The following is a 26,228-nucleotide window of genomic DNA, read 5'->3' as shown; positions in this document are numbered from 1 at the left end:
GAGACCCGAACCTTTATCTGCTCTTCTACCCAAATACCGTTTTCAAGGACAGTTGGATAGTTTGTTTGGTTTTTAAGGGAGTATCAATCAAATAGATAGACCAAAGCAGATACATTAGGTTACAGTTTGTCTTTAGCTGATTGCATCTTGAAGACCGTAGTTAATCATTTTGATTTAAGTATTAGAAATTGAATATTTCCTAGCTCATAAGACATTTTATGTGCTATTTGAATGTTTAAGCTTCTCATTTATAGTCATGATTTGTTGTTACTTGAAAATGCTTTGTATAGTTAATGACAAAGTGGGGCCCACATCAGTTACTAGTTTCTAAAAGACAACAGAAAATCATATACATTCATTTTTTTGAGAGCTCAGCCTCATAGTAAAACAAAAGGGCAGCAAAAATGTTGACAGAAAAACTTGATTCTGAATTTCAGAAGTTAAAAAAGAAACTTGATGAGATTATATGTTCACGTGAGGCATGTGACTGGCAGATAGTACTGTAGTGTGCGTAGCCTTGGGAAATGGTCAGTGAGTTGGTACCAGTGTAGGAAATTATCTGAAGATCATTTGAGGCAGCTATTTTTGATCCTGGACCGTGTGCAGGAAGCAAGTGTGCGAAGTGAGAAATTAAGTGGACTTCATAGTAAAATTGATTAGGGATAATTTCAGTTTGCAGTCTGCTGGATAGGTGGACCTTCCAAAACACTTGAGTATAGTTGTGGTACCTGACGAGTTGAGTGCTTTCTGAGAAAGGCAGGGATAACACATGCACCCTATGTAAGTCCATGATTTCCTGCACCTTAGAATTACTGAAATCTTAGCTGATGGAAAGTGGAGATCTATTGGTAAGGAACTTAAAATTAGCACAGAAGTATGATTTTATTGCCTTGGCAGAATTCTACCAGATACGATATTCCTTTGAGAGGATGCTGCGGGTGACAACATTGTGCACAGTAGAACTTTTTGACGGGAAACTCATTGGAACTTTTATCTTTAAAAAGCAACGTCAATATTCATGTTCACCTATTTCAAGCCCTCCTTAAGTGGTCCTGTGGTAGATAAAATGAGCAGAAATTAAAAGAGCTCTGTAAGGGCACATTATTAATATTTTATAAAAATACTGCTGCTACGATTGCAGGTCCTTTTGGAATAAATCATGGGATTGAGCTTCATTCAGATGTGGTCGAATATGCCAAGGAAAAGCTGGAGAGCTTCATCAGAAATAGTGATAGCTTTGATAAGTAAGTATATTTGTAGTTTTGGTTGAAAGCACTTGAACAATGATATGTCTTAACACCTGTTTCTCTACGCCATTAATTTATTAATTACCCTGAATTGTTTATTTGAACATAGCAAAATTAAGTGTGCTATAAAAATGAAAGAAATGTTAGGAAAATTATGCTATGCTTTAATTTTCGTTTTCTGTAAATATAGTAAATTATAAGTAAATTAAATGACCTTTTCAGTTTTGTGTTACCATACTTTATTAGTAGAGTAAGACTCATTTAGTAAACATCATACAGGTTTTAGTTTTTGAGTGTGTGTGTGGTTTGTTTTTCTTTAATGTATAACGGGTAAGGGTTTTTCTAATTAGAATACGTTTCTGGAACTGGTTTTATATTTTGGCATGGTAATTGAATAGCTCTGCTCTCTTTATTTGTGATACCTATTGGCATGAAAAGGACTTTTTAAAAAACAAAGTCATTTTATATATTCAAGAAAATGAACATAGAAATACATTCGAAGCAGCTTACAGTAGGATTGTGTTTGAAAACTATTTATAAAGCCATTTTTTAAAATCAATATACTTTCCTTTAGAAAAAATACTGTACAAGATTTAGCTCTTGGGCTGGCAGAGAAAATCTATTTTGTGTGTGATATTACTAAAATTCAGTATGAATAGTATAGTACTATGGCAAGCACTCTTTTGGCAAAGGCCATGGATTTAATGAAATTTTAAAATTTGAAAGTTTATAGTTATTACTTTTTTCTGTGTTACTCATTCTTTCAAAAGTAGAAAGCCTTAAGGTTAGGTATCACAGGTTGTCACTTTTTACAAGAAAGCTTTAGTGCAAAACACATTCAAGCATCCAAGTTTGATTTGCCGGTAGTGAACCCACAGTCGTCTCTAAGGCTTGGTCATGGGCCTTTAAGGTGCTATCATGGCAGTAGTTCTAGAGATGAGGATTTCTTCTGGAGACAGTAGAATTGAGGCTGGCAACAGGAGAGAGGAGCCCAAGTAACCTTGCAGATGGGTATTTTCCTTTCTCCTCCCAGTGTCCATCCTCACTCTTCCCCCTTTCTTTGCCTTTTCTTTCATTCTCTTTACCATTACCCTTTAGTATACTTTCTTGCAAACTGACACTTGAATGGTTAGAAACAGAACAATGCTATTGTGTTGCTGGGACGAAAGAAGAATGAAGCAAAGCCAGTAGTTGGAAAGCCAGACCTCCTTAGGTACCTAGGTGGACTTATGATTAGTTATATCAAAGATCACAAGCAGGGAAGTTAGGTGAATGGAGAAATACTTAGGTTTTATTTATTCTATAATTGACACTTATGGATTTGAGCAAGACACTAGAATATGTAATACTGGTTTGTTTAATGCCTCCCATTATCTTTTCTTTAGGGGAAAAATCATAAGTCATATTTTCAAACAGTTGTGTTCTTTAGGAAAAAAATGACATATTTCAAAACATTTTTAAAGTGTTTACCGTGTGGCTCATATTTTTCCCCAAAATCACATGTTTGATAGAGTATATAGGTTTAGCACAAATTATTTAAAAGGAATTTGGGGTTCAGATTGAATATCTTTTTGTATATTGTTTATCTGTTTTATGATTAGTAATAAAGTCAGTGCTTAAGATACGACTATGGACAGTTTAAGGTAGTTTTCTAGCACTATAGAGTTTCATTGAATTTAATAGCTTCCTATTTTAAGTATTTTATGTTGAAACTTAATGGACACATAGAGATCGTTTGATACATTTTAATATACAAATATAGAAATTTGAATATTGAATATAGAAAATGTAAAAGTAATATTAGTAAAAGCAAATATTTAGTGTCTAAGATCTATTGTGTTGCGTGCTGCTGGGTAAATTTTGTGCTTTAATTCTGTTTAATTCTTGAAGTCACAGAGTATACACTTTGAGTCAGTAACTTGGGCAGCACAAAGTCAAAAAAGTATTTTAAATCACAAAAATATCTGTATGTCATTATTTAAAGCATTTCTATACCATTTTAAGATAAGCATTAAACAGTCCATAAAACAAATTCAGTTTGAAAACTAGAAATATTTAAATGTTCCAACTTTAGAGAAAATTTAAAAAAAATTTTCGTTTGCCACAAGGTGTGTTTTATTTTCATTAATCATACAATGTCCTCTAGTATCCCAGGGCAGACCCGAGAACTCGGTAGTCCCTTCGGAGGCCCGGAGGCTGGTGGGTTCACAGTGCGGCTTGTCGCTCGTGCCCATCTTGCAGGTGACTCTTCCTCCGCATCAGTCTGGTGGACGATGGAGGGGCGGATCCTCCAGGATTCGGAGATTTCACTCCACTTCTGCTCAGTGGTCTCTCTGGTCGGCAGGGTGCTCTCCTGCGTCTCCGTGTTCTTCAGCTTCCTTATCGAAGCTGGCAGTTTCTCCCATGTCTGGCTTGTCTGCCTTTTTCTGAACGCAGTCCCCGGCGTCCGGCTCCCAGACGAGCTCCTGGGCAATCCCACTCTCGGCGCTGCAGCAGGAGACCTTAAATTTGTTTTCATGAACTTGTACAATTAAAAAAAAAAATGCTTGTAGTTTTTGGTTTCTTTTGTTACTATTTTAACAGTGAAATAACTGATCTAAATATAATTTTTGGTGACCTTGTTATTTTAATCATTACAGTTATCAGCCAAACTTTATTAAATAAGTGTTTTTGAAGTTTGTAACTTATTTTTGAAAGTTTCAGTTTAATCTAGTCTGAAAATATTGTTAGGTGCTATCAAGTCAGGTCTGACCCGTAGCAACAGCATGAGATGCAGCCCTGTCCTTATGATCCTCACAATTGTTCTTATTTTTGAGTCCATTGTTGGTAGCCACTGTGTCAGTCTACCTTGTTGAGGGACTTCCTCTTTTTCACTGCCCCTCTGCTTTACAAAGCATTATGTCCTTCAGGGTCTGGTGTCTTCTGAGGACGTGTCCAATGTACTTGAGGTTAAAGTCACACCATTGTGTTCCTTTTTTTTTGGCGGTGGGGGGGGGGGGGGGGGGGGCCCACAAAGAATTAGCCTTGAAAACCCACAGGGACTGATCTACTCTGCTCTGTACAGTAACCATGGGTCAGGATCAACTTGATGGCAGAGAGTGAGTTCTTTTTGTATCATCAGGCTTTGTTTTACAATGGAGAGAGAGAGAGAACTGAAGATTAGTATTGGTAACAAATTCCCCTTTAAAAGCACATCAAGTTCTCCTTCCCTCCCAGCACAGGCTTCCAAGGATCCTTGAGCCCAGAGAAGAAGCACAGGAAACAATCCCTTTGTCATAAATGGTGCTATACTCTGATTTGTGATCCAAGTGAGTTTTTATGAAGGATTGAAGAAGTTTCAGGTTTTATAGTTAACTGAACACGGACTGTACCTCCCACATGTGGCGACCTGAGGGGGGTGGGGAGAGAGAGACCGACTGAGACCACAATACTGACGAGCAGAAGGCCAAAGAGCCTCGGGAAAAGCCACCATGGTTTCTAAGCAGTATTTTGGCACTACGCCGTCCAGTACAGATTTCTTTGTGTTTTGGCAGTCCTTGGTACTTTTAAGGTCTTTGGCCTATCCCATCATTCAGACACATTCTTTTTTCTCAGCATTGGTTTTGGGAGTTTTTTCTATTCCAGTTTCCCAGGAGCCCTGGTGACACTGTGAATCAGGTGTTGGGCAACTTAACCACACGGTCAGCAATTTAAAACTACCGGTCACTCTTACAGGAGCAACATCAGGCTGACTGCCCCCATAATAATGTGTAGTCTTAGAATTCTATGTAGAGTCATTATGATTTGGAATCCACTTGATTGTGTGTGTGTGTGTGTGTGTGTTTCCCCCCATAAAATAGTACCTGCACGTTTAGTAATCAAAATTGATGAAGGGTCATGAAATGGTTCTTTTTTGTCTTTTGTTACTCAGCTTTGTGGCAGAAATGATAAACTATTTTTCTCCCTAGTTACCTTGTGTTTCCATGATTTTGTAATATGGCTTGATGAACATATTTTTCTACTTGTGTTCAACTTTTGCAAGTGAATTGAGAGAGAACCTAACAAGTGGCAGGCAAAGTGACTTTAAATTCCATTTCTCAGTGATTCATCTATTGTATGGCTCATTAAAATACACATTTTAATTAACGAGATGTATTAAAATGAATTTCTCTTTATGTATTCTTTAACCCCTGGTTATTTTTAATTGTGTCTATCATAGAATAGATAGTGGATATCTAATAAATATTCATCAAATCTTGTTTACCTTATTGTTTGGATCTTTATCATACCCTATTTTCAAAAGTATTGTCATGCCATTTATGATTTCAGTTGCATCTTTATTGTTTTCTTACATCTATTGAGGATCATAAGTGAACTTCCAACTATGATACTTAGAAGGAAAGGCAATAAACTAATCAGCATCGGACAATATAATGTTCGACGACCTTTCAAAAAAATACGTGTTTTTTTTTGTGTGTGTGTGTGTATAAATAAGGTCCACATCTTGAAAATAATGTACCTTCTTTAGAGAAGAACTATCCTTGTGTGCGGGGGCTTCAAAAAGTTCATAGGAGAAGAAAATCATTATCTTACAGTTAAGTTTTTCTACAAGCTCTTTGAAGCCCTCTCATACATATTTTAAAATGTTATTTCTATGTCATAGCTCTGTACCAGAGATGAAATAATTTGGAGATGCTTCTCTGAATTTCCTGCATTTGAATATAGGAGGGACAGAGCTGCTGTTGCTTTGATACCTGTAATATTTCCAGATTTACTGAACTTGCTTTTTAAAATTATTTGATTTCCAGGGACCTATAAAGCTTCACCAAACTTTCTCCATTAAGGACCAGATAGTAAATATTTTTTTATAAGCTAAATGGTCTCTGTTGCTATTTACCAGAACCCTGGTGACCCACTGAGTTAAGTGAATGGACTGCATACTGAAAGATTGGCAGTTCTAATCCACCAGCTGCTATGTGGGGATAAGATGAGACAGTCTGTTTCTATAAAGACGACGAATAGTCTAGGTAACCCACAGGGCAGTTCTGCTGTGCCCTACAGGGTTGCTAAGAGTCGAAATATGTTCACAACTACTCTATGAATTTCTGAGAAGGAGTCAGTAATTAGTAGAGCTTTGGTAGTCTAATAGTTACAGGTTGGGCTGCTAGCCACAAGGTCAGTAGTCCAAAACTGTCAGCTGATCTTTGGGAGAAAGATGAGGCTTTCTCCTCCCCTAAAGATCTACAGTCTCTTAAACCCACAGGGACAGTTCTCTATGGTCACTGTCATATGGTCACTATGAGTTGGAATTGACTCAATAGTAGTGATGTTTTAAAAAATATTTGTGTGATATATCTATGTGTGTGTGTGTGTGTGTGTGAATATATATATATATATATATATGCTTGTAGTTGACTTGGCTTTCTAGAACGCATGCTGTAGGGGGGTGTTTGTCATTTTTTGGACCTTCATAGATCTAGCTGTGGTTTTGGAAATACTGTGAGATTAGTAGTCTAATGAGTGCTATATAGTCTGATTTATTGCCAGTTTTCTTTCTACGTGAATGTAGGATAGGACGATTGTTTTACATGGTTTCTATATTGTATGTCATACAGATGGGTCTTGATGTGATTGAGGAAAATAGTCATGAAAGGGTCAAAAATAATAGTATCTAATGTTTTATATATTCACTAAGTGACCATGTACTGTATAACATTTCTCTGTGTGAAAACTTGAAAGTTAGAACTTAACCTGACTGGCCAGTCTTTCTACTTAGATATAATCTGGCTAAGATTATTCTGATATTTCTTCCTACACAAGTGAGCAGCATGAATTTTAATCTCACAATTTAGCTGTAGATATGATAGCCAAAGCAGCATTTTTATAATTTACTTCCTTCAGATTAAAGTTATAGAGTGCTGTCATAGTGGTTATGTGCAGTATACATTTTTAAAAGTACTCAATCCTGTTCATTAAGGAGAATTACCTGACTTGGGTGGATGGATAATGAATTCCTGTAATTGAGTTGAGTTATAATAATATTTTAAATTCCATTGAGATAAAATAGGTTTTTTTTTTCATTTGAAGATTTTTTGTATTTATTCATAACACTTTAATTTGAATAGGGTTTAAATTATTTTGAGATGATTTTTGATGTAGTTGGAAGGGAAAATACTTGAAAAGGTCAAAGTCTTACAGTTTTATTTTAATGGTTTAATTATTGCTTACAAGAGTTGAATGGTATTAATACTCTTGGAGATAAAAAAAGATCATCAGTTCATTTCCCTTGATTCTCTTCACAAAGAAAGATTGTAAAATTTCATCTTGTTTTAATGGAGTCCATAGCTTTTTAAACTCACAGTATATATTATGGCAGCAAATTGTTTTAAGAAAAAGAAGCTTTTGTGATTAATTTCGCAGATGTTTGGATAAGGTATTAGAACCAGGTGGGATTCTTTCTTGTGTCCTTGAAATTGCTTTATTCCATTGGAATAATTGTCTAAAATTTCAGTGGCATCATCCTGTGGCACATGATAAATGTGCAAATTATCAGTCCCACTTCCACAGTGTATTCAAGGGGCATGTTGTTTTTTCTACTCTCAGTCAGCTCCTAGACCTAGACTATCTGTCTAAGAGGGAAGCTGCAGGTCAAGGCTAGGTCACCCTGATCTCCTAGCAGCTTATCAAAAGAATTATATGGGCAAGTTGGCAAGGTCCCTGCTGTGAAGAATGCATCTGTCCATCCCATGATGAAGATACCCCAGCATGCACCTTTAAAGAAATACATTGTTCAGGTAAGTGATGAGAGTCCTATGTTATGTTGGGCAAGAGTGTTCATGATTATAAACCAAATGGTATGCGTGTATGTGTGTGTGTGTGTGTGAAACATTTTCTTATAATTGATTTCCAAAGTACATTTTAATATATCAAATCATTTTGCCTCTTTGCATAAGGGAAAGTCTTAAAATCAGTTATTGGATTTTCAGGCTTAAATCAATATGAGTACAAACTTAAAATCAGTGAATTTCGTGTTCATTATATACAAAATGTAGGAATTTTTTTCTGTATACATGTAAACATTTTGTAATTTAGGAGTGTGAATCACATCTGAGAAATTTTGTTTTAAGAATTTCTTTAAAAAAAAAGACGATTGCTAGTTTTCATTTTACTTTCAGATGTAAAAATTTAATAAACTCTTATAAATAAGTGTGAGACTAAAGAAAGACTATGCGAATCCAAGTTTTAAAAGTAAAATTAAAACCACATAATAAGTATCATCTTGGTAGACGTATTGCCAGTCTTTCTTCTTGGATTTAATTTAGTGGAAGGTTGATGTAAAGAGGTAGACTCAGATTTTCTCCCTCACTATTTGTAACCTGATTTTTATGTATAAATGTGTAATTTCCATACTATTATGTACTAACCTGAAGTCTTCCCAATTGCACAGAGATTGCATTTGTGGCTTAAAATACATCCTTTGCCTATAGAACTTTGTGGAAACCTACCTAAAGATAGTCAGAACCTCTAAGGAAGAAAATGCTTTATTTACTTCTCTAGCTCAGAGGAATTAAAATAAGTTGTAATTTACTTTGTTTGCTAGCATAGTAGCTACCATCTCCGTGTAGGATTAATTATTTAATTAATCATACATATTAATGAGCACATTCATATGCATTTATCGTAAAAGTTTTAATTTAATTTTTTGAAGGGTTAATATAAATGGAATTTTGGTTATTCTATATCCTGATTGGTATGAATTATGTACATCAAATACTATTAAAATATTTAGTATCAAATAGAATACAAATGTGTCAGTAATATTTTTAACAATATGTCTCATCAGAACTACAACTGTGCATCCCATCTGTAGACACTTGGACATCCCCTCACAGAAGTGTCACAAGAGAGGGATGAGCCAACCAGGGTACCATATAGCACCAACAACACATACGACATTCCTCTAGTTCTTTAGTGCTTCCTCCCCACCACTACCGTGACCCCAGTTCTCCCTTACAAATCCAGCTAGACCAGCGCATGTACACTGGTACAGATAAGTGCTCTCATACACAGAATCCAGCACAGATCAACCTTTCAGGAATAATAGGAGCAGTGAAACCATGAGGGGAGGGGCAGGTTACGGGGAGAAAGCGGCAACTGATCACAATGATCTAGGTATAAGAACAACAGAAACATGGGTGAAGGGAGATAGCGGACAGTATAAGATACGAAAATAACAATAGTTTATAATTTTATCAAGGGTTCATGAGGGTAAGAGGGTGGGGGAGAGAGGGAAAAAATGAGCTGATACCAAGACTGAAGCAGAACAGAAGTGTTTTGAAACTGATGATGGCAACATATGTACAAATGCGTTTGACACAGTGAATGTATGGATTGTTATATGAGCTGTAAGAGCCCCCAATAAATGATAGGTTATAACCCATATAAACTGTATAAGAAATATGTGGGTTTGTTTTTGTTTTTTAGTAATTGTGGTGTCTTCATGTGTGATGGATGAAAAGGCTGGACCGTAGTCAGAAGTATAACAATTCCCAGATGTAATAATATCCCTGGTAGACATGTTTATGTAACTGTTAAATTGGTACTGTCACAGCATTTTGTAAACTACTTGGTATACAAATTCTTTATGATATTTTAGATGTTTTAGAATAAGCAGTAAGAAAATAATAGCTTTTCCCCAGTTTTATTTAAGTCCATGGGTTTTTATGATTTTCATATATGGAAACAATCCAGTCCTTTTAGAATATTGTTGTATAAGCCCTGGGATATTGTTTATAAGCCAAGTCCATATACATTTTGATTTCTTGTAGGAAAGATTAACTATAAAATGAAAGATTGTCTATATTACAAGTGTATGTTCTAGATCTCATTTTTTAATACAACTATTTTGAAGTACTAAATATGTAGCTGCAGATATACTTACTCTGGTTCCTCTCAGAAGAGCCATATTCATGATATTGTCTCTTCCTATATTTCCTAATAGTCAAGTTGAGGTGGCTTTTTAAAAATTTCAAGAAAGACGAAAAAATGCCTTACAATGATAGGACAGGTGATTTATTCATTAAAGGAAAGGTCTTGTATTTGTTTTTTGGCATGCTGAAAAAAAATCATACGTTTTGGTACTGGATATCAGGCTGTTATTGAAGTCAGCTTAGTCATACATTAACCATCATATTAATGTATAAATTGTAATAGGCATGTGCTTTTTATGTAACTATTTCTGTGCCCTGGTATCATAATGGTTACACATTCAGCTGCTAACTGCAAGGTCAGTAGTACAAAACTGTCAGCTCCTCTCAGGGAGAAAGATGAGGCTTTGTACTCCCATACAGAGGTCTAGTCTTGGAAGCGCATAGGGGCAGTTCTGCCCGCCCTATGGGGTTGCTGTGAGTCAGGGTGACTCCATAGCACTGTTTTTTTAGGAAATTTTGTTTTTTCCTCAGCCCTGAAATTTTGTAATTAGCATATTTAATTTGTCAAATTTGAATTGATCTTGAAAGTTGGTAAGTCAGGCAAAGCATTTGGACTTATTAGTAAATGTATTTTGATAATTGTCATAGGAGGTAGAGATACAATTAGAATTTAGAGGAAATCTTTTTGAAAGATAGCAAGAAACTTAAGGAGGATGTTCCAAAGGAAAGATTGTGAACTTTTTAAAAAGAAAACATTATTAAAGCTTCAATTTACTTGTAGTAGAACAGTGCATTACTATTTTAAATTTATGTGGCTGTGGAAACAGCTTTGTTTTTATATAAAATCGGAAAAATTAAAATGTTTTATATTTTTATTACTGTTGTTGCTAAGTCTTTGAAGTTCCTTGTGAATTTTAAAAGTATAACATACCTCCGTTTGACGTAGCCAAAATTCAAGGATTCATTATCCACATGTAGTTAATGTCTACTGTATTGTCTAGTGTAGCATTTATGGCTTAAATTATATCCTTTGCCTATAGAACGTTGCGGAAGGGTTTGCTACCTCTCAGCCTTAAAGATTATACTCCCTTCTTTTGACATTTATCACAAATATAAATCATACTTTAGTTAGTAGGGCTGTTTTATGCTTTCTCTGTAGGCACCATGAGCATTGTATTCCCAACACACGGCTGGCGCTCAGTAAGTACTTTCTGAGTGGATGAACAGTGCTCACTACTACCATGTGATGACTTGCCCAGAATCACATTTGATTTTAGAGTCAGGCACTAACTTCTAATTCAATCTGCTGGATATGAGAAGTATACGTTTGAATTTGTTTCTCTAATGTTTTCCTAGGTTATACTATAAACGATCTTGCATTTATAATTTGTTTAGAAGCTTTTAAAGCTATAAGTTATTTTTTTTTAGTTGATTTAACAGACTCACTGAAGAAAGAAAGAACTTTGGTGAAGCAACAGTTAAGCACATAGTTGTTAACTGGAAGGTTGGTGGTTTGAATCATCGAATGACTCCTTGGGGAAAAGACCAGATGATTGGCTCCTCAAAAGATTACAGTCTATCTTTTAAAAAAATGATTACAGCTTTACAAAAACCTGTGGGGTTCTCTCTACTCTTTGTTATTTGGGATCACTGTGAATCAACATCAACTCGACAGCAACAGTGATATAAAAGAGGTTTAATCATTTAGAACTTTTTGATTACTTAAATTTCCTTATCACATTTATCTCAAAGTCTCTGAAAATAAGAGTGACTCATTATAAAACTACTAAATTATTTAAAGTGAAGTTTTATAAGATTTTAAAGATATTTTATTAAAAATAGTCTTAATTTTCCCCTTTTGAGGGTTATTTAACTGGGAATTTGATAAAAATGATCAAACTGTATTATGTAATTCTTAAGATAAAAAACTTTTTTTGCAGCAAGTTTAGACAGAATATGCAATAAAAGATAGATCCCGATCCCTAACCTAGGTCAGTTTTGTCAGTGTTGTGCAGTGGAGTGAATGAGAGGACATAGGACTTGGGAAAGACTTCATTGGAAGCTAATATTTGAACTGCATATTGAAGGTCGTGAACTAAACCCTGTGAGTTTCTGAGACTGCAACTCTTTATGGGAGTCGAAAGACTTGTCTTTCTCCTGGAATGGCTTGTGGATTTGAACTGCTGGCCTTCCGTTTAGTACCCCAGTATGTAACCACATCAGGACTCCTTTATCAAGGAAAGAAGAGGGAGAAGGGTATTTTAGAGGAACAGAGCGAACAGCTAGAGAGTGTTTCAGAACAACTTGTTATACTTGCCTCTTAGGAACTAGAAGTCAGTACTTTCTTGTGGTTACAGCATGGTGTGAGCAGTTAAGAACCCAGCATAATGGGTCTGTAAAGACAGCTTGGTGTAGCTAATGAGCCCACAAGAAACTTACAGAAGTTTGAAGGTAGCCCTGTGAGTTAGAGATCACATACACGAAAGAGACCTGAACATTGAACAGTGAAGAGGTGGTTAGTGAAAGAAATAATAGACAAGAAGCCCTTGGTGGCATGGTTGGGTACACACTAGTCTACTAATTGCTAACTTGGCAGTTCAAACCCACCAGCCACTGCACAAGAAAAATGAGGCTTTCAGAAACAAGCTGCCAGATAGCTGAGAAGCAACAAAGCCCACATGGAAGAAGCACCCGAGCCTGTGGGATCATGAGGTGTCAGTGGGATCAGGTGTCAGGCAATACAGACCCCAAACAAAAAGTCATATCAGTGTGAATAAGGGGGAGCACGTGGAGTGGAGACCCAAAGCCCATCTGTAGACAATTGGACAGCTCCTTACAGAAGGGTCACAAGGAAGAGAAGAGCCAGTCATGGTGCAGTATAGCATCGATGAAACATGCAATGTACCTCTAATTCCTTAATGTTCTTCCCCTCCTCCCCCCTCTCCTATCATGACCTAAGTTCTGTCCGAAAAATATGACTAGACTAGAGTATGTACACTGGTACAGATAAGAGCTCACAACACACGGAATCCAGGACAGATAAACCCCTCAGGACCAATAATGAGAGTAGCGATCCAGGAGGGTAAGGGTAAGGTGGGAGGTGAAAGGGGGAAATGATCACAGTGATCTACATAAAGCCCCCTCCCAGGGGGATGGACAACAGAAAAGTGGGTGACAGGAGACAGTGTTTGGTGTAAGACATGAAAAACATAAATTATTAAGGGTTCATGAGGGAGGAGGTGGGGAAATGAGCTGATATCAAGGGCTCAAGTAGAAAGAAAATGTTTTGAAAATGATGATGGCAACACATGTATAAAAGAGCTTGACACGATGTCTGAATGGATTGTGATAAGAGCTGTAAGAGCCCCCAATAAAATGCTTTTTTTTAAATGAGGTTTTTTGCTGCTCCTATAAGGGTTTATAGTCTTGGGAACCCTACACATTCACTGTGAGTCAGAATCTCGTTGATGGAAGTAGCTTGGACCACCTTAGTGCAAGTCCTAGAGCCATGAGTTTCGGGCATATACTTGTTCAACCTTTCCATACCTGACCTCTGCCAAGATGGGGAGAATTGAGCACAGGCATAATTCAGATAAACTAAAGTGTTCATAATATATTTGTGTTTCAGGAAATTTTAATGGAAACTTAAATGTGTCTACTACTTATTAAGAAATAGGGCATATTTTGCAAAGTAAAAATGATTGTCATTCAAATAGTTGTCATTTTTCACTGCATGCCAAAACATTTCATGTGAATTATTTAATCTTCAAATGATAGCCTGATTTTGTTATATGATCATATTAACTTAAAGGTGAAAGAATATTAGATGAATTAATTTTAAAAGATCACATTTTACAACATATTGCATTAGTTTTAATTATGTTATATATTAGCATTTGCTTTCAGCTTTATCAGAATTTTACAAAGCAGACGTCTAAACAGAATTTAGTAAAGTAGAGGTCTAAATAGGACACTGTAAAAAATAACATCATGAACCAGCACTGTAACCAAAAAAGAGTGGTTTGGCTAAAATACCATTTCTTAGAAAACATCTCTTTTGTTGGTTAGGAAAGATCACAAAGGCCAAAGCAACAATGAAAACAAAGACGCAATTCTGATCTGTCTCAATCCCATAAATTCCACATCCAAAATCTATTAGGAAAATGTTCTTGAGCTTAGTAATTGTAAGTGATTGAATGTAGTTCAGGTCAGTTGACCTTTCTTGATAAAACTGCCACCCTATCTTTGCCAACAGCGTAGCGCTCAAAGGACTATTGCACAAGCCTTGACTGCATACACTGGTTCGTCACTTTTTTGGAAAGGATGGGAACATGCTGCTGCTTTTCATTTGTTTGACCCTTGCAAGCTCATATTAGCACATTTCATCTGAGCATGATCACGAGGTTGATGTTGTAGTGAACATTTCCATATTTTAAAAAATCATTTAATTGACTCTTACAGCTCTTATCACAATCCATACATATATCCATTTTGTCAAACACATTTGTACATCTGTTGTCATCATCTTTTTCAAAGCATTTTCTACTTGAGCACCTGTCATCAGCTCCTCATTTTCACCCTCCCTCCCCCACCCTCCTCCAGCCATGCCCCCTTGATAATTTGTTGTTCTTTTTTTTTTTTTCCCCATGTCTTACACCTACTGCTGTCTCATTTCACCCACTTTTCTGTTGTTCGTCTCCCTGGGATGGGGGCCATATGATCATTGTGATCGGTATGTTTTCTAAGAAAAGGTATTTTAGCCAACCCATATTCTTTTTTTAAAATATAAGCAAGGCTTCAATGTGGCAGAAAAAGAGTTGATATTTTAAAAATATTTTTAAAATAGTAAAATAGTATATTTGACCAGTGTTAACCGTCAAGTTTTGTAATGATATTTTATTGTTACAACTTATTTTGGTAATTTTCGTATTTCAAAGAACTGACTCATTAATTTTCCTAGATATAATTGTTTAAATTAACTAAAACACATTTGTTTTTCCTTACAGATTTGAGTTTTGTGAACCTGCATTTGTTGTTGGAAATTGTCTCCAGATAGCATCTGACAGCCATCAATATGATCGGATTTATTGTGGAGCTGGAGTTCAGAAAGACCATGAAAACTACATGAAAATATTACTGAAAATCGGTGGCATCCTAGTCATGCCTATAGAGGATCAGGTACTTTCATTTTCTTTTGCGTGGGTTACAGGAAGCAAATATATTGGTCTTTAATATCTTTGCTTCATTAAAAAATTAAACGTTGTATCAAATGTTGACACAGTGGTACAAAAATTGGCATAGAGGTGGACATATCTGACCTCCTCTCTAGCTTCCTATTGCCACAAGGCCATAGTCAGACATGTCTTCACAGTCCGTCCATCTTTCCTGTTCTGACACCAACCATATCTCTCAGGCCACTCTACATCTATGCTAGGTTTGATAATTCATTCAATGGCCACACAGAACTCACAGACAATATTCATGATTAAAGGAGTTTATTAGAGAAGTTAATAGGATACTAGAAGTCAGACCAGCAAACAGCAAGGATCTAGGTGTTGGTCCCGTAGCAATACCTCTCCACAGCCAGGAACCAAGTCTCTTTGGTCCTCAGCCACATGGTAGGATATAGTCATTGGTCCACGACAACACCCTCAGCCAGCAGTCAAGTCGCCTTTCAATCATCAGCTCTCAGCTGTGTGGTCCCTTTGCTGCTTCCTCTGGGGATAGGAAGCTAGCTCACTTGACCCTCGTTCACAGTTTAGTAGTCTCAGGCTATATGGAAGAAAATACCCTATAGTTTGGGCATTACCCTGCTGAGGCTCCATACCACAGTTTCTGGTGCATCTGGTTTCGTTGGCCTCTACCACTTCAGACAGAGAGAGATCTTGGACGTACTTTTGCAAAACTAGCCTTCAATTTCTCTCTGTGTCCCTGATGGCTCTCATATACTGAGAAATGGCTTTGATGGAGGTGTAGTTTGCTTTTAACCAACAAATGATGGTGTCTGAAGGCACACCTTCTAGTAAAGTGGAATCCAATAAAATAAGGCATGACTTGGTTCACACACTTTACTAAAACCAAAAAATCCCACTGCCCTGAGTCAATTCCCACTCATAATGACCCTGTAGAACTACCTTGGACTGAGTTCAGGAGACTATAGCTTTATATGGGAGTAGAAAGCTCCATCTTTCTCCCAAAAGCAGCTGGTGATTTTGAACTTCTGACCTTGTGGATCTCAGCTCAATACATACCCACTGTGCCACCAGGATTCCTACCCTCTACTGAAATAAGATCTTAATCCTACCCTAAGACCCAAGTCTGTTAGTACAGTAGAGAATGCCCTTCAAATTAAAATTACAGCCATAAGCATAGAATCCAGAACCTAGCAGTGTTTCGTTCTGTTGTGCATAGTGTTGCAATGGGTTAGAACTGACTGGATGGTACCTAACAACAACAACAACAATTAATGGTGACCTGGGACTACCATATATTTTCTATTTTTAAAAACCTTCTAGCTTTTTTATTACATGTATTAATCTGGTAAACATGGTTCTGCATTTGTGAATGAGTGTTAATAAAAGTTTCCTTGTATCACCAATCCCCCATTGTTAGATAATGTCTTTTGAGAGCCATAGGTGTGGATTGGAGTGGTAACTGGAAACTATCTTACTTCAAATCTAACATTATCCAAATGACCGTATTTAGGCATTTTCATTGCATTGGAATTACTATCTTGAATTGAAAATATACTTAATTATTTCCTGTATTTTATAGTAGATATCTACATAGAAACAATGTTATTGCCTTCAAATTTTTGTATACTTCTCTGGCATCTGTTTTAAATGAAAATTGGACTAAAAGTCATCACATTTTCAGGACTAAACTGTTCAGTTATTTTTTTCTCTCTAAACAGTTAACGCAAATTATGCGAACTGGACCAAATACCTGGGAAAGTGAAAATATTCTTGCTGTTTCATTTGCTCCACTTGTGCAGCCAAGTAAGAATGACAATGGTAAACCAGATTCAGTGGGACTCCGTAAGTAATGCTTGATTCTTTTTATGTCACTGTGATACATAGTTTTTAACTCATATGCTTATAATTTGTGCTTTATATAATTATGAAGAATTAAAATACAGTATTATAGTTAATGGATTTTCTCAACATTTAGCAAGTAGATAATGCCCATACCTTATGCCAGACACTGTTAGTGCCTTCATGGAAACATAAAAAGTTCAGGCCAGAACAATTCTATTCGTCATGTGAAAATCTCTGGTTGTGGTATGGTGGTAACCAAAGTCTTTCTATTGAGGTAGCATTTTAATAATGCCTGGGATGATAAAGAGCCAGGCATGTCAAGACTGGTTGGTAGAGTTTTCTATTAAGAAAAGTGGACCATGCAAGATCTTTCGATGGAAAGGTTTAACAACTTTTTAGACTTAACACATTTCATTTTAATGGAAGGGTTGTTCGAAGACCAAGGGATGTGTCTCATTAGCTGGGTTGTGGAGCATGGACAAAATGGGGAGCAGAGAGGTCAGGAGGGTGTTCTGGTGTTCGTTTTTAATAGTGAAGAAGAGAGTGTGGGTGTGGATGGAGTTGTTTGAAGTTAGAGTAATAGTGGACAAATTCAATCTACCAGCTGTAAGTAGACTGGGTGTGGGAGGGTAGAGGTGAGGAATAAGATGAATTAAAAAGTTTTGCATTGAGTTTCTGACTGAATGATGGTACACTTACTGCTATTTAAAAGACTATAATTAAAATAGTTTGGGAGTCGCACTCTAACTCACTGCTGCCAAGTCATTGGTGACCCTATAGGACAGGGTAGAACCGCCCCTGTTTCTGAGACTGAATTTGCGAGACTAACTTTTTTTTTTTTTTTTTTAATCAGTTTATTGGGGCTCATACAATTCGTCACAATACATAGATCAATTGTGTAAAGCACATCTATACATTTGTTGCCCTCATCATTCCCAAAATTTTCTTGCCTCTTGGGTTCCCGGAATCCGCTCATTTTCCTTTTTTTTTAATTTTTCCCCCCCTCCCCTTCCCTTTCCCCCATGCACCCTTAATAATTTATAAATTATTTTTGTATCTTACATTACACTGTCCGGCGCCTCCCTTCACCCACCCCGCTGCTGCCCGTCCCCCAGAGAGGAGGCCATATGTGGCTCCCTGTGATCCATTCCCCCTTACTACCTCCCCTTTCCCTCCTGATATCGCCCCCTTCACCCCCGGTCCTGAGAGTTTCTTCCGTCCTACATTCCCTGCGCTTCCAATTCCCCTCTGTACCGCTGTGCATCATCTGGTCTAACCAGGTCTGCAAGGCGAAACTGGGGTCCTGGTAGTTGGGGGGAGGAAGCGTTTAAGAACTAGAGGAAGATTGTGAGCTTCATTGTTGCTATACTGTACCCTAAGTGACTCATCTCCCCACTACCCCTCTGCAAGGTATGTCCAGTTGTCTGGAGATGGACATTGGGTCTCCATCGCGCACCACCCTCATTGACAAGGATATGACTTTTCTCCCTGCCTTTGGTGTTTAAAGGCTGGTCCCTTTGGCCCTTCATGATCACACATGTTGGTGTGCTGCTTACTTTTAATGGGAGTAGCAAGTCCTGTTTCGCTCCCAAAGAGCTGCTGGTGTTTTCAAACTGCTGATGTTACAACTAGCAGCCAAATGTGTAACTACTATGCCACCAGGGCTCCAGTTTGCAAATAGGTGTAAGGAAATCTTATATTTTGGCTGCATTTGAGTTGACTGTTAGCATGCAAATATCAGATAGTCAAATGGATAAACCTGTATATAAGAGCTAGAAACTGAGAATCTTCACAGAAATATAATGGAATCTTTAATGTAACCAATTAAAATCTTAAATGTTTGATGTTTATGAAAGGAGTAAGAATGTTAATATAGAGAAGAGATATTAGGGTTGGACCTGCTGACTACCACTGAAATTAGGCACATTAGCAAAGGAAAGTGAAGAGGTGGGAGGAAACCAGCATGCTTCATGTGTTGAAAACCAAAAGAGAAAAGTGTTTCCAGAAATTGAGAGTGATCAATGTATTGGGAGCTACAGATACAGTGAGAATAAAAAGGAAGTGATTAATTTTGTATCTGTAAGGGTTTTAGTAACCATTAAACTCTGCAAAAATGAACCTTTTCTATTTTTAATTAAAACATAATGGACCTCTTGTCCTAGTATGCATCTTAATGGCTTCCTCCACCTTCAGAAGAAATAGCTTTATAAAAGTTTTTAACTTTTAGTGTTTCTTTTGCCTTCTTTTGAGCTCTAAGACTTTATGAGGGTTAAAGGAAGTAGCAATGCAAAGTTCTTGACAATACCTCACATGTAATAATTGCTTAATAAAGAATAGTTGTCAAGGGTTTTAAGGAGTCCTCCTGGTGAGCATTCTACGGCCAACTTAAAGGTTGCTGGTTTGAACCCAGCAGCTACATTGTGAGAAAAAGATGTGACACTTTGGTTCCATAACGATAACAGCTTTGGAAACCCTATTGAGCAGTTCTCCTCTATTTAATAGAGTCAATAGACAGAAGTCAGATAGCTAACTAAGTATTGAAATGCCAGATTTATTACCAAAGTAGATTGAAGAGTAGAGCATAGGTAGGTCTGCATCCTTACATTAGACTGATCTACCACTAGGTATAGACAACATCGGTAATCCCTCTGCCCTCGCCATGGTAGTTGCCTCTATAAGTACATAGATGAGCAGAGCCCAAGCATGCGTCCTTCTATGTAGGCAAATTCAAGAGAGAAGAAGGAAAAATCAGAAGCATAAGTCAACTCTTTCTTATGACAAGCTAATAAATGATATAAGCCACTTTTACTACCTTGTGAATGAGTGAGTGAGGTAGAATGGAAAGACCAAGCGTGCTGATGACCATGAAGGGCTCGTCACATGGGCCCAGGGAAGTAGTTAAGAACTTTAACCTCTAATAGAAGCTTCCATCAGAGAAGACCGTTGACACTACTTTTTTAACTATTTATTTATTTTGTTTCTCAGATGTGAAATATACACAGGTTAGACAACTTTTTAGACTTAACACATTTCATTTTAATGTTAACAGTAGCCAAACAAAATAGCTTTTTTACATAAAAGCATTTTATTAGTAGTTAGTACTATTAGTCATTTGAGTATTTATTAGTAGTAAATAATTATTAATTAATAATTATTAACTACTTGTTAGTAGTTAATAAGTCCTATTTATTAGCAGTTAATTTTAAAAGTAGTTAGTTATGACTGCTTATGGAAAATGTATCTGCCTTGCTGTGGTTTTTGCCTGGTGTATTTGTAACTCGAGGCAATACAGTACTACAAAGTGATCTGACCACACGCAGTGGTTGGGGCATCAGTTCTGGCTTAGGGTGATCCTCCCAGATGTCAGAGAAAAACTGTGCCCCAGATAGTTTTCATTGGCTGGTTTCTTTCTTTTTTTGGTTTGATCTCTCTTTTTAAAAAATTTTTTTATTAGTGGCTCATACAACTCTTATCACAATCCATACATACATCAATTGTGTAAAGCATATTTTACATTCTTTGCCCTCATCATTCTGAAAACATTTGCTCTCCACCTAAGCCCCTTGCACCAGCTCCTCATTTTTCCCCTCCCTCCCTGCTCCCCCCTCCCTCATGAACCCTTGATAATTTATAAATTATTAATTTGTCATATCTTGCCCTGTCCGACATCTCCCTTCACCCACTTTTCTGTTGTCCATCCCCAAGGGATGAGGTCACATGTAGATCCTTGTAATCGGTTTCCCCCTTTCCAACCCACCCTCCCTCTACCCTCCCAGTATTGCCACTCACACCACAGGTCCTGAAGGGATCATCCGCCCTGGATTCCCTGTGTTTCCAGTTCCTATCTGTACCAGTGTATATATCCTCTGGTCTAGCCAGATTTGTAAGGTAGAATTGGGATCATGATAGTGGGGGAGGAGGAAGCATTTAAGAACTAGAGGAAAGTTCATTGTTGCTACATTGCACCCTGACTGACTGGTCTCCTCCCTGAGACCCTTCTGTAAGGGGATGCACAGTGGCCTACAAATGGGTTTTGGGTCTCCACTCTGCACTCCTCCCCTCATTCGCTATGATATAAAATTTTTTGTTCTGATGATGCCTGATACCTGATCCCTTCGACACCTCATGATCTCACAAGCTGGTGTGCTTCTTCCATGTGGGCTTTGTTGCTTCTGAGCTAGATGACCGCTTATTTACCTTCAATCCAAGGGTAATGTAACCAAGAGGAATTACTGAATCCCAAATGAAGTGGGACAAGAGGAAAGTCAAAGGAAATAGAGGAAAGAGCTAGGAGGCAAAGGGCATTTATAGAGGTCTAAATAAAGGCTTGTACGTATGCAAATATATAAGGATGGGAAAATAGATCTTTGTGCATATATTTATAGGTTTAGTATTAAGGTAGCAGATGGACATTGGACCTCCACTCAAGTACTCCCTCAATGCAAGAATACTGTCTTCTATTAAATTGGCATTCTATGATGCTCACCTTCCTGACACAACCGCTGAAGAAAAAACGGGTGAATAAGTAAATGTAGTGATGAAAGCTGATGTTGCCCGGCTATCAAAAGATAAAGTGTCTGGGGTCTTAAAAGCTTGAAGGTAAACAAGCGGCCATCTAGCTCAGAAGCAACAAAGTCCACATGGAAGAACACACCAGCTTGTGTGATCACAAGGTGCCAAAGGGATCAGTTATCAGGCATCATCAGAACAAAAAATCATATCATTGTGTGCTCACCTCCATGATACAACCGGTGAAGACAAATGAGTGCATAAGCAAATGTGGCGAAGAAAGCTGTTGACACTTCTTTTCAGGGATTAATAATCAGACAAGGGATTCATGTGCTCTGATTTATAAATAAATCAGGTACTCCTAACAAATTTTTTTAACCTTCGTAATTCAAAAATTGTCATCAATCCCCCTCCACCCCCATACACTTGCTGTTTATATATGATGGTAAAGTATTGCTGCTAGGATTCCTGTTCATACATGCACAGGTTTATTCTGCACAAAATGTGTTTCTGTAATCACGGATGACGACAGACATATTCTGTCAGTAATACACTTGTCTTATTCTTGTTAGGGTACCTTTTTAAAAAATGGCCCCATCAAAAAACTGCTGAAATTCTTAATGCATCTGCTGAACCACATTCATTCAAAGCCAAGAGGTCAGCTCAAAGTTTTAGTGACAGTTTTTTTTTTAGTTTCCCTAAGGGTAATCTTGATAGATTTTTTCCCCCGAAGGACACAACATAGTCAGAGTCTTATTATGAAGAAGTGTTTAAAAAAATAAAACCAAAAATCAGAAAACTGCATTGGTTGGAAAAGTTGTGCGGAGTAAGTTTTCCTTAGTGACAATGTGCCTGTTCTTTGTTTGATGGTAGCACAGGTGGCCTACGAGAATCTCACTGGGAACCGTAGCACACTCACCCTACAGTCATGATTTTGCTCCTGCATAATTCTATTTCTTCCCCCAAACAGTGAGAAGTAACACAATTTGAAACCCTAAGGATCCCAGCAATGCCACTTTGATATGGTGTAGACAGAAGAGCATAGAGATCTTCAGGGAAGGGGTAGAGAAATGGAGAAACCACCTTCAGAAGTATGTAGACAGAGAGAACATGTCAAACAGTAGTATCACATTTTGATATTTTTATTAAAATTTTCTATGATTTTATAACAGTACTATGTTAGGCCAGGTGTCTAGAGGCGCAAATCCAGCGTCACATATCTATTTATAAGAAAGAGCTTTATATCAAGAAGTAATTATATCAAGAAGGCATCCCAGTCCAACTCAAGCCTCTGAGTCCCTCTTCATACTTACACAGCTGCATTCTGGTGATGCAGAACGGCACCGGGAAGCAGGAAGGTCACAGGCCAGTGGGTGCATAGTTGTGTGGATCCAAAGTTGGTGGAAACATGGGAAGGCATGGACAGTTCTCAGGTTCAGTCCCAGAGTCCCAGAAAGCAAAGAAGGTGAAGTCACAGAGTGGGAGTGGGAGGCTCCCAGTTTCTTCTTATAAGCAGACCACACCCCTGGAGACATCATCAGGCTGTGAGCTGATTGACAGATTGGACTCTACACTTTCATAAAAAGTCAAGTTGGTGTGAAATCATCTAATAAGTTCTTTTTTACTGTACTGCATATACTTTTGCAGCTTACAAACAAAAATAAGAAACATTTTAAAGGAGTGAAAAAAGCAAGACTCCTTTTAGAAATATGAAACTACTGCACTGGAATGTTAAGTTTAAACTTCTTTCTGGTCTAGCTTTAAAATGATACATGCCCTGTATAGTCTGGGACCACAAGGACCTTCTGTATAGCAACACGATGAAGTAAATGTCATTAGCTTGCAAATGCTTTAACAGTTATTTCAAGAGTTGTCTACTGTTTAGCTTAGTCTGTTTTAATAATTATTGGATACCTAATAATTTAATAATTATTGGATAACTAATCTCCTTGCTATAACAACAAATAGAACAAAGTGAAATTACTTTACCTCTCTTACATTGCAAACATTAGAAGTTCACTGTTCATTTATGAAAAATGCTGCTTAAATGATATCATAACTCAGTAGACAGTAAGAAAAAGAATGAAACATTTCCATGAGAGAATTTGACTTTGCCAATAGCATGTGAATCATCGAGAAGTATATTTATGAAGCCCTCTGTAGATTTATGTTCAGCAGCTGCATAAGGGTTTCTACTTTATAATTGACACTTTTCATATCTTTAAAATTTTAGTAGTCATGCCTATTTTTTGTCAATAGTGTTCTTAGCTTACTGCCCTATTGGAGAGTCTTGATTGTAAATTTTGTTTTCTAAGAAGGTAAATTCAGGAATGATATGGATGGTATACTCTAAATGAGCAATTCTTATTCTCACTTTAAGGATGTCAATACAAGTACATCGAGGCAGTTATTAAAATCGTCATTTATTGGAAGAGTGACAATTATAACTGTTTAATAATTTGAACAAATTTAAAGTGGAATAGGTAAAATTGAAAGGAAGAGTGTTTTAAAAAGAACCATCATATCTGAAATATATACAGAAAAAATAATAGGCTATCCCCAAAATATAGGGATGGAGAGTGAGGGGAGATTTGATAAAATATTAACTACGAGTTAATTATAGAAGCTGGATGATAAGTCTCGAGTGTTCATTGTACCCTCTTTAAGTATATGCCCTGAAGTTCTATAATAAAAATAAAAAATTACTAAAAAATAAGACTAATTGAGTTTCTAAACAATAAAAGCTTTATTTGAGAATGTTATCGTACAGTAAAACATTTTTAAAAATTAGTATTTATAATTTAACATGCTATATGGAGAATGTAAATAAATTTTCTGTTCAAGTAAGTTTAAATGACTTACTGTTCTGGAACATTATTAATTATAGGGAGTTAAAATATGAAAATGTTATTACCAAAAGCAACCCCAAAATAATATGTTTGAAAATCCTTTGCCTGCTTTATTGTGTAGTTATAAAATAACATATCAAACAGTTTACTAAAAATACAGTTTTTTCCCTTAAATTTATCACCAATTTTATTTCACTCAGAAGTCATGTTCTTGTGCTATATAATACATTTAAAAAGTAAGGGTGCATTACTTAAAGTTTAAATTAAACACTTTAGAAGATACCGAAAAGACTTCATTAATTGTGAAACATCAGACTGAGCTATATAAAAAGAATTTTAAAGAATAAAAATTTTAAAATTGAGGAATATTTGAATAGTGCTAAAAATGATCTGATCCTTTTTAGAAATCATTCCAAAACACTTTGGGATGCTTTTCTTGGCCAGAGTATTGAAAGCTACCAAAATAAATGGAATCCTTCATTGACTCTAGGCCTAGTTGATGCTTCATACAACTCAGGTATTCATCTTACCGTTCAGTATCAAAGGGCTTACTATTCTAGCAGTGCTCCTGGAATAGCAGACTATGTTGACAGGGAAAGAATATAATTAAGCTGATGAATGAAAACACCAATAATGTGAGGGGGAGTCTAAAGCAATAACCAAATGAAAAGACACTCTAGATTCTATAACTTGTTCATTCTTTGCCCTCCTTCTTTTAGAGCTCACTCAACCATGAGCCTCTTCACTTCTCTTTGTTCTCTTTCTCACCCAGCTTCTCTCACATCGCTTATGGACTGATTGATGACTCTCAGACATGTATCTCTTATGTCATTAATTCTAGATTCTCTCATTCTGCCTCTCATTCCAGATTCATACTTAAAAAACCAGTCAGATGTCACGTTGAAATGCCATCCTGGTCACTTCTAATCTCAATGGCCCTGTACAAGTTGTTTAGGCTGTCTCTACGTCAGTATATTTGTTTAGCATGGTTTAAGTGAACTGTTGTTTACTTATAGCAGTTAAAATCACCTCACTGCCATCACATCAATTTCAATTCATAATGACCCTTTATGACAGGGTAGAATGGCCCTTCGGGGTTTCCCAGGTGTAAATCTTTACAGGAGCAGAATTTTTCTCCTGTGGAGCAGCTGGTGGGACCCATTATATCTTCAAAGTGTATTTCACCTTTGTTCAGCCTCTGTACTACCACCCTTCATTGTACTGTAGTCCTGTTACATGTGTACTACAGAGTATCCCAACTGGTGTTCCTTAGTACAACTCTACAAAGGCATTATTGCAATGGTAATTGTAACCCTTGCCTTCTTAAAACTTTTGATTACCTGCTCAGAAAATAAAGTCCACATTCATTGTCATAACCTGAGCCCATGCATGACAAGATCGCCTGCTAGGAAAAGAGGGACCAGACTTCAACCCAGTGCTCCAAGGTGTGAATGCAACCTGCCGGCGCGGAGTAGGGAACCAGTGGAGAGATCTGTGGGGCTGGACCCAGTCCCAAAACTAAGTGGATACCTGCCCCTCCCCTGAGAAGAAGTTATTTCAAAGGATGGCACTGAATCCGCAGCTCTGGGAGAGGGATATATCTGATTGGAGCACACAGGAGCGGATGACGGGGGAGGAGGAGAGACGAGCACATCCTGGCCCACCAGGCCTTGAGGA

General features: G+C 37.1%; 1 protein-coding gene across 2 annotated transcripts in view; it reads left to right on the top strand.

The window, feature by feature from the left end:
• The window catches only part of PCMTD1 (protein-L-isoaspartate (D-aspartate) O-methyltransferase domain containing 1), a 50,444-nt gene that overhangs the window by 14,408 nt on the left and 9,808 nt on the right, over positions 1–26,228 (top strand). Inside the window, exons 2-4 of one of the 2 annotated variants that reach the window (XM_004697550.2) lie at positions 1,142–1,244; positions 15,163–15,334; positions 17,070–17,193. In XM_004697550.2, the coding sequence (XP_004697607.1) occupies positions 1,142–1,244; positions 15,163–15,334; positions 17,070–17,193 (399 nt within the window). Of the gene's footprint in view, positions 1–1,141; positions 1,245–11,001; positions 11,357–15,162; positions 15,335–17,069; positions 17,194–26,228 lie in introns of those variants that run through there. The other variant, XM_045297373.1, reaches the window with a different exon arrangement.

This window comes from Echinops telfairi, unplaced genomic scaffold (assembly GCF_000313985.2).
Source record: "Echinops telfairi isolate 266 unplaced genomic scaffold, ASM31398v2 ScPeMD7_1;HRSCAF=3_0, whole genome shotgun sequence".
NCBI classification, from domain to species: Eukaryota; Metazoa; Chordata; class Mammalia; order Afrosoricida; family Tenrecidae; genus Echinops; species Echinops telfairi.
This window is presented reverse-complemented; position numbering and strand designations above follow the sequence as displayed.